The following is a 20,657-nucleotide window of genomic DNA, read 5'->3' as shown; positions in this document are numbered from 1 at the left end:
CCCTTAAGGGGGAGGTAATGTTATGATCCGCCGCCCGGATCATGTTATTTTGGTTTTTGAGTCCTTTTGTGTTTTCTGTTTGATTTTGGAGTCTTCCGATCCTTAGTTTTGCTCTTCCGTGTTTGTTCCGTTACCATGGTTTCATATTTGTTCCACCTGCCACTTGTTTTTGACTTGCACCTAATTTCTGATTGCTGCCAGTATTTAAGCCTGCCTTCTCGCTCTGTTCAGTCTTGATCCTTTGTTTGCGGCAAGCAACTTTCACGAGGTGTCTTCCTAATACTTGTTCCGTGCTAAGTTTTAGCTTAGCTTCCCGTGCGCTCGGCACGTAATTTTTTGACTCTGTTTTCCGTGCTAAGTTTTAACTCAGCTTCCCGTGCGTCAGCACGCGTTTTCTTTTGCCTGTTTATGTACCAGTGTTATTATATTTTTGTATATTAAATCAAGCTCTTACCTGCTATTCCTGTCCCGTCTGGTCCATTTGCATCTTGGGGTGACAACTCACGCATCATTATGCGCGCCCCCGCGTGACAAAAATTGCGTTAAAAATCTATCTTTATTTCTCCCACCTCGATTGGCAGTTGACAATAGCACACGTCGTTGGCGTTATAGGTATGACTGGATTAATGAGCAACAACAATGAGCTTATTTTCAAACAAAGCATTCCAACATGGCAGTGAATTGTGGGAAATACGTAAGGCCAAAGCCCTCTATTGTTTTGTACAAGCTTGCCGATTGTGTGCAATACAGATTTATTGCTAATCAGTTTGAAAAGCACAAATGCATCGCAAAGAGGTTTGTGTACACTTTGTTTTATGCAAACACAATACCTGCTTATTTCTATTCCATGATCTCTTTCATATTTCTTCTGGAGTCCAAATGAAGCAGGTATTCACAATTTTATCTACTACGTTCTTAAATAAATCTCTGTTTCTATTCCCCACTATTGATGCACTTCAAAATGTTCTGTTCTTTTAATTCGTGAAGCAAATAAACAGTCGCCTCTTCATTCCAGTTGTTGCCTCTGTGTTTATTGAACGGGATCACAATACTTATGTGGGCATTCGAGTGTACAGTATGTTGTCTGCCAGGACCCTCCAACTGATGCCTGCCTTATTCCTTCTTGTTTTACGCCCTCCCGCCTTCTCTGATGTTTACGGATTACAAGTGAAACTCCAAAAATTAAAGTGTTGTGCAAAAGTCCATTCATGTCAGAAATTCAACTTCAAATATAAAATAAATATAAGATATAAACTCATTATGTGAGATATGTCAAGGCTGTATTTGTTAGAATTTTGATGATCCTGGCTTATAGTTTTTGGAAATGTTTAATTCAAGGTTCAAAATTATATAAAAAAAAGGCTTGAAATATCTTCAGTTGCATGCTACAGTGCATTCGGAAGGAATTCACAGCGCGTCAAATTTTCCACATTGTGTTATGTTTCAGCCGTATTTTTTGTCCTCAAAAGTCTGCACAGTTAGTTTTAGTTTCTGCCAGGGATGTAGGACTTTTGAAAGGTTCCTAGGACCTTGTAGGGAGTGGGCTGTGCCGTCGACCGCCGATTGGTTTAACATAGTTGGGGGCGTTCCTATTTCTATGACAACATACTTGACAACGTAGAAAAAGAAGAACGGATAGAACTTTCGATTTGAAGGAACTTTTGTGTGGCATCTGTGGTGCTGAAGAATGCTGATCACTGGAACTATCTTACACTGTTTGTACTTGTTAAAATAATTATGTGTAAAGTTATCACACAACTTCAGAATGCTTAAAGACAGTTGCAATAGTTATTAGCTATTGTGCTCAAGTTAGACTTTTGTATCTGTGCAAGGACGAAACTTCTTGTCTGAGGGGTGGCCTCAGGCGCAGATGTTATCTTTGTTTTAGCCCGCTAACAGCCAAGGATTTCAAGGACATCTTTGTTTTAGCCCACTAACAGCCAAGGACTTCAAGGACCTCAACGAAGATAAGATGACAGCACGCAGACGAAGCAGAGACAAGGCAAAATCACAAGTCCCCAGCAAATTCTGTCACGTATTGTGCATCCTGGACCTGCTTTGCATGATATATGTGACCACTCTTTTTAGAGGCGGCCTAAGTGATGTTGAATGTGGAACTCCTATATAAATAGAGGGACGCGGGAGCTGAACCTTAGAGCGTAGGGCAAGACTGCGTAAGTTCACATCTCCATGAATTCTCCTCATGAGCTACTGTAAATTGCACTCTGTCTCTGCATGGTTCCTTCCTTCTTGTCTGTTTAATAAATGCCATCCGTATTTGAACCTGGCAGTACTCAGCCGCAGTCTTTAAAATACATGCAGTTTTATGCTCTATTATTTTTGACAAACTTAATTTTACTACGCAAAGCTTCGAGTACTGGACGTACTCTTTTGAACGTATTTACCGAAGAGTATGAAGTGTAGACTCAATGCGGCGACCTCAGCTGCAGACGTCGTAGGAGAAAAGTAAAATAAAGGCTGCAACACACGAGTGGAACGGAGGTAAATCACATCTAATACAATGTTTTTACTTTATTACATGTTATAAAAAAAGTCGGGCTATTAGTCTAGACCCGTGTGAACCAAATGCTAATGCTAACAAGCTAAAGCTAAATGTGATGTGTTTGCGTTGTCGGCGTAAGATAAACATATTTTTATTTACAGCTGAAATGTACCACAATGAATCGCCTGACCCTCATTAATTCATCATTTACTGAGCAGACGACTTTCTGGTTGTTGAACATTGCAGACAAAAGAGGAATGGTACACTCATTTTTTTAAATAAAAAAATCATATCTTTATGTATATTATTGCTTTGTACTTAATTTTTCTACCACTTTAGTAAAATACATCTTACCAAATAGAGTCTGTTTATTTGACATGGTGTGAGCGTAGAAATATCCTAAGTCCTAAGTATAAACTACCCTGAACCGTGAAATGCGGTGGAAACACAAGCCACTCACCTCTCCAGGAGCCAATAGTTCCAAAAACTAAAATGTACAGGAATATACAGTTCCTGAAGTTTTGGTGGAAAAGGGCCTATTGTCAGTAGAATCTGGGGGAAAATATGATGTTCTTCCATTTTGGAATGAGGCTCTGACATAACAAAATGTGGAAAAAGTGAAGCGCTGTATGCACTGTATGAGCCCATGTCATACATTAGTTTCACCTTGTAAATCTCATTACTGAAATAATTAAATCTGTCCATGATATTTTTATGTTTGGAGTTTTCCCTGTAAAAATGCATGTGCTTATTTGTCTTAGTTACACTTTACAAAGGACTGTTTTGTCAACGTGAACCAGTAAGTACAAGTTGTAATAGATGCTAAACTCCGGCAAAAAAGATGGCAACATTACGTGGTTTTAAGTAGAATTAATTCAAATTTTTTTGGTATCTAACTTTCGCTTGCACATATTTACACTAAAATGCTGGCTGTTTTCTGAATCGATAGGAGAGTGTGCAGGTATACCTATTGTTGTGACAAGTGAATCTATGTAATGATTATGATTATTTTTGACTGTCTTGAAAAAAAAATGTGGTGATGTTTGTCTTCAAGATATATATTCCGACAGTGTACATTTTCAAAAGATAAATTATATTTTTGGAGAGGGCGGAGCATCGTTTCATTTGCAATCTGGGAACACCTCCACCAATGAACATCATGCAGACAAACTCACAAAAACAGGTTCAAAAAGTGACTGTGGAGCAAAATTTACACCAAAGCATAACCAATACATATTATATAGACTACAAAGGAGTGTTTTAAAACGGATTAAAATCATCTTATGTCCTCCATTGGAATTCTGGGATGCTCCTTCACCATTATCACAATCATTCTGACTCCAGGTGAACTTTTACATGAAGCTCCAGAGCCAAGTGGCTGGGTTTGGAGTAACCTTCTGTTTCTGAAATCTATTAATTATTATACCAAAAGTCATCTCTTTCTCACCAGACTTCTTGTTGCTGCTCTTGTAGTCCCAAGGGCGGCGTGGCTCAGACGGTAGAGCGGCTGTCCAGAAACTTGTGGGTTCCTGGTACGAATCCTGCTTCCGCTATCTTGGTCACTGCCGCTATGGCAGCCAGTCAGTTTGTCAACTGTGGCCACAAAAGTAGTTTGACACCATCAGTGTGTGAATGTAGAATGAATGAATGATGGGTCCTCTGTTCTCGCTGTAAAGCGATTTGAGTATCTAGAAAAACGTTATATAAATCATATCTATTATTGTTCCAGGATTGTTGCTGATGTCAGCTCTTTGGGGTTGCCCACGGTAGTGTAGAGTTTTGAATGTGTATTTTATACACAAAATCTGTTACGATTAGGAGTACTTTCTTAAAGGCACGGGACTCATTTGTGTGTTTCACACACACAAACATTCTGTAGGGTAACAATGCTTGCTGCTTGGTAGGGAATCAAATACTTCTCTCAATCAAATACAAATCAATTAATAAACTTCATGTAATTTTTTCCCCCCTTACATTCACTCAGTTAAAATAAGAAAAAAAATGATCAACTATTAATTTCTTTGCTCGGGGTGAACCTCATCACTTTATGTACATACTGTATTTGAGTATGTGTCTTATTTGTATATCCAATTTTTGTTTTTAAAAGTCACTGAAGATTGAGTTTTTCCAACACAGAAAAATACATTTAATAATCATTAAGGGGTGAAATGATTTTCATTACCCTGATCAATGGAAGTTAACCTTTGACAAAAACGGCATCATATATTATATTTGATTTTCATGTGCTCTGCTGAAGTCCATCTATAACTTTGACAATAAACAAAAAAAAGAACTCAAAACTTTTTACAAGGACATTTCAAATCATCATAATTGATTGAAGAACATACCAGCAACACTCAGGCGAGTGTTGGACTTCCCTTTCAAATCTTAACGCATGGACACAAAAGGTGTGCAAAAACCATCAACAGCAGTTTTATGCAAATTCCACCTTCATTTCCTTTCCACAAAATAACCCATATGGACGGTAAGACCCTTTCAAACCAACCCCCTACCCCCCCAAAAAATGTTCTTATTCTGTCTCGTTCTAGTTGTGTTCAGTGAAGAGCTTCAACACAGATCTGTTCCTCAGTAATATCATCCAACATTTGGACCTCCGCTGGGCTGCAGATGTCGCCGTCATAGACCTCAGCTCCCGTCAGGGCCTCGTCGTCCAGTGCATCGCCTTTGCCCTTAAAACATTGTTGCTCCGAAGGAGAGGTGCTTTCCACCGACTCCAAGTCCTCAATGCCTGCCCGGTAGTGGATCATGAGCAGAGTGAGTGCCTGGAGTCTTTCCCCGGACTTGGACAGAGCTGAACTGATCAGCACTTTATGCCTCGGATCTGCGGTCTCTCTCTCTTCCAACAGAAGAGTGTTGTTGTGCTCCAACTCCTGATCAATTTCCTGCTGCAGCTTGTCCAGCATCAGCTCCAATTTTTGGGAACGCTCATCCGTGGGTAAACCTCGGTAGAGGTCCCGGCCAATCTCTTTGACAGCAATGAACACGCTGTCGTCCAAACCGCCTTCCTTGCGGACAAGTTTGCTGCTTCCCCCATTTCCAGCTGATTGCTTGGAGGGGCTGGCACCACTTGTGTAGGTCTCTGTGTCGCTGCTCTCATTGTCTGAAGTGTTGGGAGTATGCTTTGGGGAAGGGTCAACCACTCCAGGTACCACATCAGGTACCTGCTCAACCAGACGAGTCTTAGGGACCTGCCGGAGATTAAGCAGACGGGAGCTGGTGTTGATGATTTGCCGGGTTAAGCCAGTGGCCCGATTAATGGTGAACTTGGCATCAGGGTCAGCTCCTCGACGTTCCGTTGCTGCCACGCAAAAGGGATTTTCAGCAAGGCATTTATCCTGGCATTTCTTGTGGCATACATACGCGCAGATCATACACTGAGAGGCCGCCTTGGTCCACACCTTCTTTTTGCAGTATTCACACCAGGTAGGGTTTTGGAATTGGGTGTCTTGAAAGTTGTGGCGAACCTCGACCATCTGCACGGTGCCATAGGCCAAATCTTCACGAGGCGCAGTGGCAATACGGTCCCTCTCCCTTAGCTCATCATCATGGAGACTGCCTGCTCGCTCTCTCTCAGCCGGCCCAGCATAGTCAAACTCATCCCCTGCCAGGTAGCAGAAATTCAGCGTAATGTCTCCGTAACACAGATTCTCATTGAAACCCTTGTGGGCACTGAGGCTGCGTAGTGCAGTGCGGCTGACATTAGCTCTCGGTTCCGGAGGCCCAAGCCTGAACGTGCTCTGATATTCTGCCGAGGATGTTGCCATACATTCGAGGGCGACATGCTCCAGCTGAAGACTGACATGACCCAGGCACAACAAACTGCCTAGCTTAAAGGGATCTTTACACCAAAGGGCCACATTAAGGTACTTATGGTTGCTCTCAACATCAAACACAGCAGAGGCCTTAGGCCAACGTGCTGTCTGATTGCGAAACATCGTCTCTTGGGATTCCCAGAGAGAGTGATCTTCTATACTGTCCCGTGTGCTGTAGGAACTCTCTGAAACTTTGTCCTTTGCCTGGTCAGCCTTGCTGCTGGTGATGGATGAGACCGAATTCTCATCACTTGACTCTGATGGCCTGTTGGACTTGGCCTCTATCTGCTTGACACTTATCTTCTCAAAGACAGTCGTGTCCTCACTAGCTCCAGTCAGAGGAGCTTTTTCGTCAGACTTCTCGGACACGCAGATGGTAGTGGTCACAGTAGAAATGGCAGGAGTGTTAATAGCATAATCAACACCGTCAGAAAAACTGTTTTCTGAGCAGACAGATGACAACCGTATTTGAGGTCTTGGAGGCACTGGGGGACGGGAAGGTGGGGGTGGAGGGGGTACAGTGGGACGTTGTAAACTATCTGCTGAATCATTGTTTGTCTTCTGTCGTGAGGGCTTTGGTGATTCTTTAGTTTGAGGCTTTAGCGGGGACTGGAGACCTACAAGATTTAGCTTGCGGTTAAGGATGGGTGATATGGTCCCAAGTGGTTTAGAAGCCAAGGTAGCCACGGTTCTCTTGGGGCTTTGGTTTACTGTAAGTAAGACTTCCTCCTTAGTATCAGTGGGGCCAGCATTCTGGCTGGGTTTAGAGTCGACAATCAACTCTTCAAACTCAGAGTCCATGTCTTTATTGTCACATATGTCAGACAAGGTGGTGATAGGGGCTGGATCTTCTTCATACCCCCCTGGATGGGATATGAAACCTGGTTCTTCTAACTGCCCGGATCCCTCCTGAGGCGTTCCCAAGCTTCCCATGGAGGGGGTCTGATGGGAAACTGGCCTCTCGTACAAAACCACTACCCTGTCTCCAGCCTGCTTAAGAAGTTTGGGCACTTGAACTGACGAAGTCACTTTGACACCTGTCAACAGAAGCAAAGGAAATTATTACTCCAATTAATTATTATTGTACAATAAACAATAACCCCAAATATATTGTGTTTAGATTATCTAAAACGTTTTTCCTAAACAGTTTCAAATCCTCATCAATGCATTGTGCAAGGACTAAACAGAAGTAATCTCTGACCTCCAATAGCGATGAGGCGATCTCCTCGCTGCAGGTCTGCCAAAGCTGCAGGGGAATTGGGTGTGACCGTCTCAATGCTGACATGTACCGCATCGCCCTCACTGGCTGGCACATGCCTGAACGTCATTCCCACGTTGCCACATGGTCCCTTGATAACCTCCGTCTGCATACATGTAACACAAACAATCCAGTGATGAATGAGTGCGAGGCAACTTTTTAAAAATCACCAATGTCAGAAAGCGAAAGGGTTAAATTTGCGACATCCTGTTTTATGTTGAGGGAGGAGCCTTGAATAGTGGAATATCTGCTTGAATTCCAAGTTAATGATTATTTAAAAAAAAAAAAAGTTCTCAGTTCGAACATTAAATATCTGTCTTTGCAGTCTATTCAATTGAGTATAAGTTGACAAGGATTTGCATATCATTGTATTCTTTTTTTATTTACGATTTACACAACATGCCACCTTCACTGGTTTTGTGGTTTGTACATTCAAGAGCTCTAGCTTGCGGGTAGCGGTTAGCATATCCATCTACGGTGTGTAATGTAGCATGTTTTGCTATTCCTCGTTCTTGTAAGAAATGTATTTTATTTTCTGCTGTAGAGGGGAGGATTACTGACTTAGAAGTGGCTTTGCATTGTGGAGTGACATTAGCCGCTAGCTCGCTAGTATGAAAGCTGGATTGCATTGAGGATAAGGCTGGGCGATATATACGATATATCGCAGGTTTGTCTCTGTGCGATATAGAAAATGACTATATTGTAATATTCGATTATATATTGTCATACTGTTGCTTTAAGCTGCGTGCATTACATTACTGGCGTGTCTCACTCCTTCTCGTCTGTCCTTCTCACAGAGACGTAAAATAACCCCCCCTTCTTACATACGTCACATACTGTCGCGAATGTAGCGTCATATGCTCTCGCCGAGAGCTAACGTTAGCTTGGCTAACGTTAGCTGAGACAGGCCGAGTTGCTTTTAGCTGCAGGCTTTGCACAACAGGCGTTTCTCACTCACTCCTTGTTTCTCATTCTCACAGATACGGAAAACAAGCCCGCCTTCTTACATACGTCACATACTCTTGCGAGTCTAGCGACATAGCTCTAGCTGATCAGAGAGAGAGAGATGGTGCAAAACTTATCACAAATGGAGGAAAAACCATTAATGCCCAACATAAAGAGCAGGTGGTCCATCATCTGGCAGAGGTTTGGCTTCGAATGGGAAGATATTCAGTGGACAACAGCAATATATAGTTCTATGTATATACTATGATGATTAACCTGGGTGATGACTGTATTATGCTGATAGTATATATTGGTACCATGAATTGATTAACGTGGACCCAGACTAAAAAAAGTTGAAAAACGTATTCGGGTGTTACCATTTAGTGGTCAATTGTACGGAATATGTACTGTACTGTGCAATCTACTACAAAAAGGATCAATCAATCAATGCAAAGTATGCAGCAGAAGTGTTACTACAAAAAGATAGCAACACTATTAATTTGTTCTTTCATTTAAAAAGTCACCCGTGAGAGAATGAAAAGTATTTAATGAATACAGTTTTGGTCAATTGACTTAGTTGTGATTTCCCTCTCTGCATGAAAGTTTAAAAGTAGTATATATGAATGCAGTATGAAGAAGAATGTTTTAATGGAGATACATAGAATCATCATACTGCTGTGATTATATGCATCAAGTGTTCATTTAAGGCCAAGGCCAAATATCTTAATATATATCGTATATCGCAATATGGCATAAAAATATCGCGATATTAATAAAAGCCAATATCTCCCAGCCCTAATTGAAGACGCACACAATCATTTGTTAAACAGATAGAATGTGTCATCAACATCCAAGTCACCACTGTGGAGTGACATTAGTCGCTAGCTGCTTTGCATTGAGGACGCAATCATTTGTTAAACAGATAGAATGTGTCGTCAACATCCAAGTCACCATATAAAACAATAGATTTATGTCGGTTAAATTTATATCATTTATATTATTTATTGTCAAAATCGCGCAACCCAACACAGTAACTAAACAAATGCAAAAACTACTATCTACTACTTATTCATGACTTTTCCTCCTGTGTCCAAATAATTATTCCCTTGGCTGTAAACATGAACGAAAACAACAAAACATTGATTTAAGCTCAACTCAAATTCTCCCTCTTCCCCTCCCCTCGTCTACTTGACCCTTCCCCTCCCCTCCTGCATTTAGTGCCATGGCGAAGCATTGCAAATACGACCCCATGCATACGGACGTTGCTCTGTCATCAACCCTGGACCTTTGCCGCCAGTGACGTAAGTCAGATGGTTGTTTTAGGATGGGGTGCTGAGTGTACATTAATGAGAAGTAAAATTAACTTTATTGATTTTAGCAAATAGCTGCAATGAAGCAAAGAGTGAACATTTTAAAGGGGTCTGAATGCTTTCCGTACCTACTGTATATACTGCTTGAAAATAGGCCTGTGAGAATATTACATTTTGGACCCTTCCTCTTAAAAGAATCACAACTGAGAATCGCCGGGAACTGGAATCAGAACCGAAATTGTCCAAATTCAAACGATGCCGAACCTTAATTGTTAACCACATTTAAAGCACCACCGTATTTTTGAATCACTGGCAAAGACCAAATATGTTAATCAGAGGAATACTGCCTAAATCAGACTTAGGCCATGTCCACACGAACAGGGAGAGTTTCAAAAACACATATTTGGTGTTAAAACAATCTCCATCCACACAATTGCAGTTTCAAAACTGTCTCTGTCTACACACAAATGCATACACCTGCTGTCATGCACATTTTGTCCAATCAGAAGCCTGAAAAAAGCAACAATATCTGACTTGGTGGCATTACACCTCCTATTATATGTTCTTTGACTGCACTTAAATGTAGAATATTTGTAGTATATATTTATACTATTCAAATATTATGTATATAATATCTGTTATATATTATTTATTATTATTGTTGTCTATTGAGGCTTCACGGTGGCAGAGGGGTTAGTGCGTCTGCCTCACAATACAAGGGTCCTGCAGTCCTGGGTTCAATCCCAGGCTCGGGATCTTTCTGTGTGGAGTTTGCATGTTCTCCCCGTGAATGCGTGGGTTCCCTGCGGGTACTCCGGCTTCCTCACACTTCCTAAGACATGCACCTGGGGATAGGTTGATTGGCAACACTAAATTGGCCCTAGTGTGTGAATGTTGTCTGTCTATCTGTGTTGGCCCTGCGATGAGGTGGCGACTTGTCCAGGGTGTACCCCCACCTTCGGCCCGATTGTAGCTGAGATAGGCGCCAGCGCCCCCCATGACTCCAAGAGGGAATAAGGATGGATGGATGGATGTTGTCTATTGTGAGCGAACTGTGGTGCAGAATTTCCCCCAGGGATCAATAAAGTACTTTCTATTCTATTCTATTATGTTTATTTTGATATACTAGACCAGGCTTGCGCAATTATTTTGACTCGGAGGCCACATTTTGAGGAAAAAAATGTGTCTGGAGGCCGGTATATCTAATTTTTGGGAACACTAATACAAAACCTTAATAATGTCTGATTGAATGCCGAGCTCAAAATACAGAATGGAATTTTTTTTTTTTTTACTGAATGAGACACCCAGAATGTACATGAAAACAAAGAATATGGGATTTACAATTTTAACTATGAACAATAAAACACTGAACATTGACAACATATGAACTTCACCCCCCCACCCCCCTCGATTTACATATTTTACAATCAAGCAAAGCGCAACTAAAATGCAACAAACAGCGAAATTTGAACGCAAAGGGTAAAAAGACCACAAAAAAACACCTACAATCTGATATATCACTAAGCTTAAGAACTTTGTTCTTAAAATCTCCTTCCATGTCTGTCCCTGACACCCGCATTTCAGGCTGGCTGCTCTGGAAACACTCTGTGGAAACGCTCCCTACACACACTGCTTGGTACCTCATCTGAGCTGCTGTGACTTAGATTACCGTAGTATCTAATTAGAATACCATAGACACTAGTACATCATGCAAAAGCACAGATTCCAACAATTGAAATATTTTCTATAATTAAAGACTTATGATGATTTGAAAATATCACTGCACATCATAATGGCAGCTACAGATTCCATCTGAAAAATAAAAATAAAATATTTGGAGATGGGCCAGATTGAAAAGTTTAACAGTCCGCATGCGGCCCCCGGGCCACAGTTTGCCCAGAACTGTACTCGACGTACAATGACATGTACATTATCTTTAAAACCAGCCCCCACATACACAGAATCCTGGGAACAGGATTAAAGAGCGAATGCACGCCTGTGCAGCTGAAACCCAACACTCATAGAAATACCGTATTTCCTTGAATTGCCGCAGGGCATTTAGTATACGCCTGCCTTGAATTACTGCCGGGTCAATCTCGCTTCCCAAAATAATTAGCGCATGCTTAGTATTATCGCCTGGTCAAACTCGTGACATCACGAGTGACACTTCCCCTGTCATAATTTTCAAAATGGAGGAGGCTCATTTCAATACCGGTAATTTGAAATCGCATAAACGGAAGAAGATTAACAGCTATTCAGTAGGATTTAAGGTCCAAGCTTACATCATACTCAAAATTTTACCGCATACATTTGTGATCAAAATTATTCAACCCCCACACAATTTTGGTGTTTTAGCAAGTTGGACATTTATTCCGTATTTTGTTTATAGTGATATCAAATAAAGATGTGTCAAATAGACAAATGCAACTTAAATTGTAACACTGTATTTTACAAAATACCAAAAAGAGGACATTTTTCTTAATATCTCATTGACAAAATTATTCAACCCCGAGTTAGTAGGACACCCTTTGGCAGTAATTACATCCTTCAAACGTGATACCTAGCCGGACACAAGCGTCTTGCAACGATCTACAGGTTTTTTGTCCAATGGGCTTGCGTGCTGCAACTGCCTTCTTCAAGTCCCACGACAGGTTTTCTATAGGATTTAGGTCTGGCGACTGTGAAGGCCACTCCAGAGTCTTCCAGCCCTTTTTCTGCAACCACTCTGATGTAGATTTGGAGGTATGCTTGGGATCGTTGTCCTGTTGGAAGGTCCAACGTCTCCCAAGCCTCAGCTTTGTCACTGACTTCATGACATTTGCAGCTAATATATCCTCGTAGGAAACAGAATTCATAATGCCTTGAACGCGCTGGAGATTCCCGGTACCTGAGGCAGAGAAACAGCCCCAGAGCTTGATTGACCCCCCACCATGCTTAACAGTAGGCAAGGTGTTCTTCTCTTTGTAAGCTTCATTTTTTTCTCCTCCAGACATAACGTTGATTCATAGGCCCAACGAGTTCCAGGTGTGTCTCATCACTCCATAGAACAGTTTCCCAAAACCTTTGGGGTTTGTCCAGATGATTTTTGGCATACTGGACTCTATTTTCCTTGTGCCTGGTAGTCAGGAGTGGGGTGCGCCTGGGAGTTCTGGCATGTAGGCCTTCATCTCATAGTGCGCGCCTTATTGTCTGGGACGAAACCTGCGTTCCCCCCTCTGCAATGTCCTGTTGTAGTTACTCAGCTGTTACCCGGGGGTTTTTCACCACTGTACGCTTCAAATACCGGACAGCTGTTGCACACAGCATCCTCTTTCTACCACGCCCAGGTAGTGTTTCCACTGTGCCTTTAGCTTTAAACTTGTGAATTATGCTCCCAACTGTGTCTCTTGGAATGTGTAATGTCTTTGCTATTTTCTTATATCCATATCCTTTCTTAAGAAGAGAAATTACCTCCTCTCTTGACTTCTTTGACCACTCCCTGGACTTCACCATGTTGCAAATACACCATTGACCATCTACAAGAATCAGTTTAATTGTTGCTCGTTATGGTTCTAATCACATCTACAGGTGTTTTCAACACCTGATTGAAAAGACTATTCAAATTCTGTACTTAAGAGTTATGATCTTCAAGGGGTTGAATAATTTTGTCAATGAGATATTAAGAGAAATGACACTGTTTGGTATGTTACAAAATATAATGTTGTAATTCAAGTTGCATTTGTCTATTTAATGCATCTTTATTTGATATGACTATAAACAAAATACGGAATAAATGTCCAACTTGCTAAAACACCAAAATTGTGTGGAGGTTGAATAATTTTGATCACAACTGTACCTTTGGTAAGTGCCGGAGTGAGAAGAGGTTTTAAAATAATTGGTGCATGCTTACTTTTACCACATGCCTTTGGTAAGCACAGGAGTGAGAAGAGGTTTTAAATTAATTAGTGCTCCGGCGGCAATTCAACGAAATACGGTATAACATGTTCAGCAACATGGTGATGTATTACATGTGCAGTGAATTCTACATTATTTCTAAAATCAGCATGCACTAACGAGCCAAGGAAAACCTTGTGCATGTTTAAGTGTCTCTATAAAGCACACGGATTTGCGTGTGCCACTGCAAAACTGTCATGGAATCATAGAGCATTTAATCATCAAAATGGTACATGTGTAATGAAGTGTATATTGTCTCCAACATCAGTACACACTAAGAAGGAGGACGTTACATCTGTTTTTTTTAGTTGCTTGGTCGCGCCTGGCTCCATCTACAAAAATGGAAGCAAGAGAGGTAAGTTAACTACAGGATTTCTCGTTAGACAAGGACTAAAAACATAAAATAATGTTGCCCCTAGGGCTGGGCGATATATTGATATACTCGATATATCTCGGGTTTGTCTCTGTGCGATATAGAAAATGACTTTATCGTGATATTCGAGTATATGTTCTCACACAGTTGCTTTTAGCTGTGGGCATTACACTGCATGCGTTTCCCACTCTTTCTTCGCTCTCCTTCTCACAGAGACATAACCAAGCACACCTTCTTACACACGTCACGTGTGCAACGTCACACGCCCTCTCCGAGCAGAGGGGTAGCTACATGGGTAACATTAGCTGTGATGCTAACGGTGCGTTGCGAGTGGTAATACGAGAGAGAGAAGGTGCGAATCTGGTAACAAATGGAGGAATAATTAACTTCCAAGAAAAACAGCACAGGATGCATCCTACAGCGGTGGTTTGGCTTCAAGCGGGAATATGTTGAACAATTATGCGGCAAAAGTGTTGCTACAAAAAGTAGAAGCACTAATAATTTGTAGCATCTTTTGAAAAGTCACCCGCTAGAGAATGAGGAGTGCTTGAAACTGCATGTCAATGACTCCGTTCGGTGCCACACCCACAAAATGGCGAAGCAACAATTTCCAGATCAACACCGTATGAAAAAAAAATCAACAACAGGACATAACGTCCGCAGGAAGCTACCACAGAACAAAGGACATACTCTGTAGATTTCCTATTATGCAGCTCATTTTTATTTGACAGTTTTTGAAATATCTTGTGTGACATCATGCACAAAAGTGCACTTTATTTGTTTTTAACTGTTGTAGTGGTGTTCTGTACAAAATGTGCACTTTAATTTAATGTTGTTTTGATAAGTCATCTTGGTGACATCATTCACAAAAGTGCACTAATAGGTTGTTTTAAAATGTCTCTGACATTCTTGCACTTTCTGTTTTGGAAATGACATGAATGTTTGCGCCACTGCTTAATAAATACAGTTTTGCTAAATTGACCTAGTTGGGATTTCCTTTTCTGCATGAAAGTTTAAAATGAGCATATATTAATGCAGTATGAACAAGAATGTTTTAATATAGACACACAGAATCACCATACTGCTGTGTTTATATGCATCAGGTGTTCATTTAAGGCTAAATATCGTGATATATATCGTGACATGGCCCAAAAATATTGAGATATTAATAAAAGGCCATATCTCCCAGCCATAGTTTCACCTTTCATATGACATAGCAAAAAGTCTTGCTTGTCAAAGTTGTCCCATCAGGTAGAGGTTCGACAGCAGTCGTATCCAAAACAGCGGACTGTCCTTTGCGCCAGCGGATTTTGTTGGGTCTTTTCTATTAATGTTGAGTGAAAATAGCAGCATGATTACGTTCAAACATACAGTAATTCCTCTTATAGTGTTGTTAACCGTGACGTCATTCCAAGTCTCTGTTTGTGCTGTGTACACGCATATGCTAAACAGAGAGTTTTGGATCAGTACACTTTGGCCAGCGTTGGTAAAAGTCTGCGTTTTTAAAGACAAAAATATGCGTCAGCTTGTGGACAAGAAGCCTAAACGCAGAGATAAGTATGTGTTTATTAAGTATCCGTGTTTGTGTGGACATGGCCTTAAAAAGACTAATCCATGCCTTTGTCTCCAGCAGGTTAAACTACTGTAATGGCCTTCTCACTGGGCTCTCTAAACGAGCTGTAAATGCTGCTGCTCGAGTCCGAACTCGATTCGTGAAATACGGCCATATTAGTTCAGTGTTTAGGTCACTGCACTGGCTTCCTGTTGCTCTGAGAATAGACTTTAAAACGGCTCTCCTTGTGTACTAGTCTTTTAATAGTCCTGTGCCCAAGTACATCTCTGACATGTTAGAGCCATATGAACCATCTCGAGCTCTGAAAACCTCTAGGAGTGGTCTCCTGCGTTTTAGTTTTATGCTCCTAAAATCTGGAATAGAGATGGGCCCCAACGTTGGCAATGTCCAAATCTAGGCTAAAAAAACATCATCTTAATATTTAATTGTGCATATGACAACTGAAAGTATTTTATCTACAGTCTTTGATTTTAATTTAAATTCTGATTGTTTCTATGATTGTATTTTCTGATTTTACTTAAAAATATTCTTTATTTTTACCTTCTTATAATTTGCTGTAAAGAAATTTGATTTACCTTGTGTACAAATTGTGATCTATAATAAACTTGTCTTGCCCTTATCATTGACAAGCATGCTGATTATTTTTAAAAAAGATGCCTTGGTATTTTTAACTGAAGCATGAAAAAAAATTACTGGATATTAAAGAGGTAAGCAGTCTTCCTGTAAGGTGGACAATGGGTAGGACTACGGTAGATAATCCTAATTCTTTTTTAGATGTTTTTGTATATGTTTGGATTTTTTAATTGCATTGTGCACTGTAATAATATGTCTGAAATAAATACATTTTTGGGTAATGTAACATCTGACTGCCTCTGCTCAATATTCTGTAAAGAACTAATATAGGTTCAAATAATGAGGAAATTCAAATATGAGCATGGTAATCAACAAAAAAGGCCTTCTTTCTAGAAAATGTCTACAAGTGTGTCTGGGTCAGTTCCCAAATTAAAACGTTCTCAAAATTATTACAAATATTAGTCTGTTTTAATGCATTGTCTTTTCCATATATTTACTTGGTGTAAAGCCCTTTGTTTTTCAACTGTAATTGTTTTTGGAGGGCTTTATAAATAATGTTGGTATGGTATGATAAATGTGGTGTTAATGTTTATACTTAGAAACAAATGAAAAACCTTATGTATTTTAAATTGAAATAGATATTGGGATACGTGAGTTCATAAAAATGTTGCTCAATGTTATTTTGTTCTTGACAACAACAAGGAATCTAGTTAAAAGCTACCATTCTTCCAAGCCACAAATATATAAGACGCTGGGGAAAAAACAGTCATGTCTGAGCAGCAAAATGCTTTGAGTCCATCACTGTCACTTTCTCATCCTGTGACTCAAACCAAAAGTGGCAATTCAGTTTGAGGAGAGAGCTGCAATTAAACCCCACCCCCGCTCGCTGAATTACAGACATGGCTCACAAGTCACACGTTCAACATTACATCTGTTGTGATGCAGAGGTGACCTGCATCCAGGCCAACAGGTTGTCTGGAAAATAAGCGTCCATGTCGTACAACACTCACACATACTGTGATACCACAGACACAAATTGATTCTGTGATACCCTGAGGGCTGTTCGGTTAATCTAAGCCAGGATATTAACTTTCCGCCATGTGGGTTCAGGGAGGATCTGTTAAGGAAGAAAACTTTTAGGATGACAATAAATTGCTGTAACTTCTTATATGAAATGTGTTTCTTTTTACATTGTTTACTTTAAATACTAAACATACTGGAGTGTCATATATTATGTATCAAATCAAGGAATTGAATTAAATACACATCCCTGGGATTGGCTGACTAATGTCGACATAAGCGGTTATCAACATAAGCACAATTATCCATTCTTTTCAAATGTACTTGTGCATAGACATTCGGAAGATAAGTGTTAATAAAGGATTTTCAACCTACGGCAGTTTGTTGACAATGTTTTTTTCAATTTGTGTAAAAAAAAATTAAATTACGGAAAACGAGATGAAAAAACATCTGAGGGGTAAACCAAGAAGCCAAGAAGATATGGATCTTGACTTCATTGACAAAGCTATGGTAAGTGGCACTACTTTTCCTATTGCGCCTCCAACCCATTTTTTTCCCTCCAACCCATTTTTGTTTTAAATAAATTTCACATGGTTACGAATATGGTTTTGCAGAAACACAAAAGTGATAAAAATGACCCGTTCCAATAACACAGCCAAGAAGAGGCAACATCATTACATTACATCTATGGTTTGGGGTTTAAAGGCCTACTGAAACCCACTACTACCGACCACGCAGTCTGATAGTTTATATATCAATGATGAAATCTTAACATTGCAACACATGCCAATACGGCCGGTTTAGTTTACTAAATCACAATTTTAAATTTCCCGCAGAGTTTCCTGTTGAAAACGTCGCGGAATGATGACGCGACGATGACGCTTGTTTAAGACGTTATTGGTTGGAGGGGACATATTAGCTCAGCACCACTTACAGCTAAAAGTCGTCTCTTTTCATCGCGCAATTACACAGTATTTTGGACATCTGTGTTGCTGAATCTTTTGCAATTTGTTCAATTAATAATGGAGAAGTCAAAGTAGAAAGATGTAGGTGGGAAGCTTTTAGCCTTTAGCCACACAAACACACGGTGTTTCCTTGTTTAAAATTCTTGGAGGTGAAGCTTTGCCATGGATCAGAGCGGTCAAGCGAACATGGATCACAACTACATGTCAACCGGCAGTTTTCAGTGAGAAAATTGTGGAAATAACTCGCCTCTTACCGGAGATCAGCGGAGCCAGCGTCCTCCTGCTGCCGTGACTTCTCTCAGAGACTCTGGCGGCAAAACACCCCTGGCCACACCCCTCCGACTTTAACGTACTCTTTAACTCACTAAAACACTAGCAACACAATAGGCAGATAAGGGATTTCCCAAAATTATCCTAGTAAATGTGTCTAAAAACATCTGAATCGCTCTCACTTGCCCTCGCTTTTTTTTTCTTTCTAGGCCTTCACTCTGAATTTCCTCATCCACAAATCTTTTTCTCTCGCTCAAATTAATGGGGAAATTGTCGCTTTCTCGGTCCAAATAGCTCTTGCTGATGGAGGCTCCCATTATAAACGATGTGAGGATGTAAGGAGCCCTCACACCGGTGACATCATCGTCTGCTACTTTCGGTAAAGGCAAGCCTTTTTTATCAGCGACCAAAAGTTGCGAACTTTATCGTTGATGTTCTCTACTAAATCCTTTCAGCAAAAATATGGCAATATCGCGAAATGATCAAGTATGACACATAGAATGGACCTGCTATCCCTGTTTAATTAAGAAAATCTCATTTCATTAGGCCTTTAAGTTTATTTCGAACATGCTTACAGTTACAACATTATACATCACAATTTTCAGTTTCTCTTTGTCTGAAAAGGATTAAATTCCTTGCGATAACAGGTTAAGAAATGTCGTTCTTAAATAATTTGCTGAAGCATTTGTTCACAAAGTGGTGACCCTTCCCCCATCCTTGTTTGTGAATGACTGAGCATTTCATGGAAGCTGCTTTTATACCAAATCATGGCATCCGCCTGTTCCCAATTAGCCTGTTCATTAGGGCTGCGAATCTTTGGGTTTCCCACGATTCGATTCAATATTGATTCTTGGGGTCAGGATTTGATTCAAAACCGATTTTTTATTTTTTCAATTCAACACGATTCTCGATTAAAAAACGCTTTTTTCTCGATTTAAAAGGATTCTCTGTTCATTCAATACATAGGATTTCAGCAGGATCTACTTCAGTCTGCTGACATGCAAGCAGAGTAGTAAATTTTTGTAAAAAGCTCTTATATTTGTAAAGGACAATGTTTTATCAACTGATTGCAATAATGTAAATTAGTTTTGACTATTAAACGAACCAAAAATATGACTTATTTTATCTTTTTAAAAATATTGCACACAGTGTGTTGTCAAGCTTATGAGATGTGATGCAAGTGTAAGCCACTGTGACACTATTCTTTTTTTTTTATATATAAATGTCTAATGATAATGTCAATGAGGGATTTTTAATCCCTGCTATGCTGAAATTATAACTAATATTGATACTGTTTGTTTCACTACTTTTTGTTTGTGTCTTCTCTCAATTGCTTTGTTTATTGCAGTTCTGAGTGTTGCTGGGTCAGGGTTGGTTTTGGAATTGGATTGCATTGTTATGGTATTGCTGTGTATTGTTTTGTTGGATTGATAAAAAAAAAAAAAAGATTTTTTAAGAATGAGAATCGATTCTGAATCGCACAACGTGAGAATCGGGATTCAAATTTGAATCGATTTTTTGCCACACCCCTACTGTTCACCGGTGGGATTTTTCAAATCAGTGTTTGATGAGCATTCCTTAACTTTCTCAGTCTTTTTTGCCAGTTGTGCCAGCTTTTTTGAAACATGTTGCAGGCATCAAATTCCAAATGAGTTAATATTTGCACGAACCAAAGTTTTTCAGTTTGAAAGTTAAGTATCTGGTCTTGGGAGTCTTCTCCATTGTATATAGGATTAAAATGACCTACTCAGTGGCCTAGTGGTTAGAGTGTCCGCCCTGAGATCGGTAGGTTGGGAGTTCAAACCCTGGCCGAGTCATACCAAAGACTATAAAAAAATGGGACCCATTGCCTCCCTGCTTGGCACTCAGCGTCAAGGGTTGGAATTGGGGGTTAAAGGCCTTCTGAAATGAGATTTTCTTATTTAAACGGGGATAGCAGGTCCATTATATGTGTCATACTTGATCATTTCGCGATATTGCCATATTTTTGCTGAAAGGATAAAGTTCGCAACTTTTGGTGCTGATAAAAAAGCCTCGCCTTTACCAAAAGTCGACGACAATGACGTCACAAGGGTGAGGGCTTCTCACGTCCTCACATTGT

The 20,657-nt window shown here is 40.2% G+C and overlaps 1 protein-coding gene across 1 annotated transcript in view; it reads right to left on the bottom strand.

Annotated features, from left to right (window-relative positions):
• Nucleotides 1–1,009: 1,009 nt before the first annotated feature.
• pdzd8 (PDZ domain containing 8) overlaps nt 1,010–20,657 on the bottom strand; it is a 108,599-nt gene continuing 88,951 nt past the window's right edge. The window contains exons 4-5 of the mRNA XM_061911105.1: nt 7,538–7,700; nt 1,010–7,373 (exon numbers count right to left, since the gene is read on the bottom strand). Coding sequence (XP_061767089.1) covers nt 5,059–7,373; nt 7,538–7,700 — 2,478 coding nt within the window. The 3' untranslated portion in view covers nt 1,010–5,058. The remainder of the gene's footprint in view (nt 7,374–7,537; nt 7,701–20,657) is intronic.

This window comes from Nerophis ophidion, linkage group LG09 (assembly GCF_033978795.1).
Source record: "Nerophis ophidion isolate RoL-2023_Sa linkage group LG09, RoL_Noph_v1.0, whole genome shotgun sequence".
Classification (NCBI taxonomy): Eukaryota; Metazoa; Chordata; class Actinopteri; order Syngnathiformes; family Syngnathidae; genus Nerophis; species Nerophis ophidion.
This window is presented reverse-complemented; position numbering and strand designations above follow the sequence as displayed.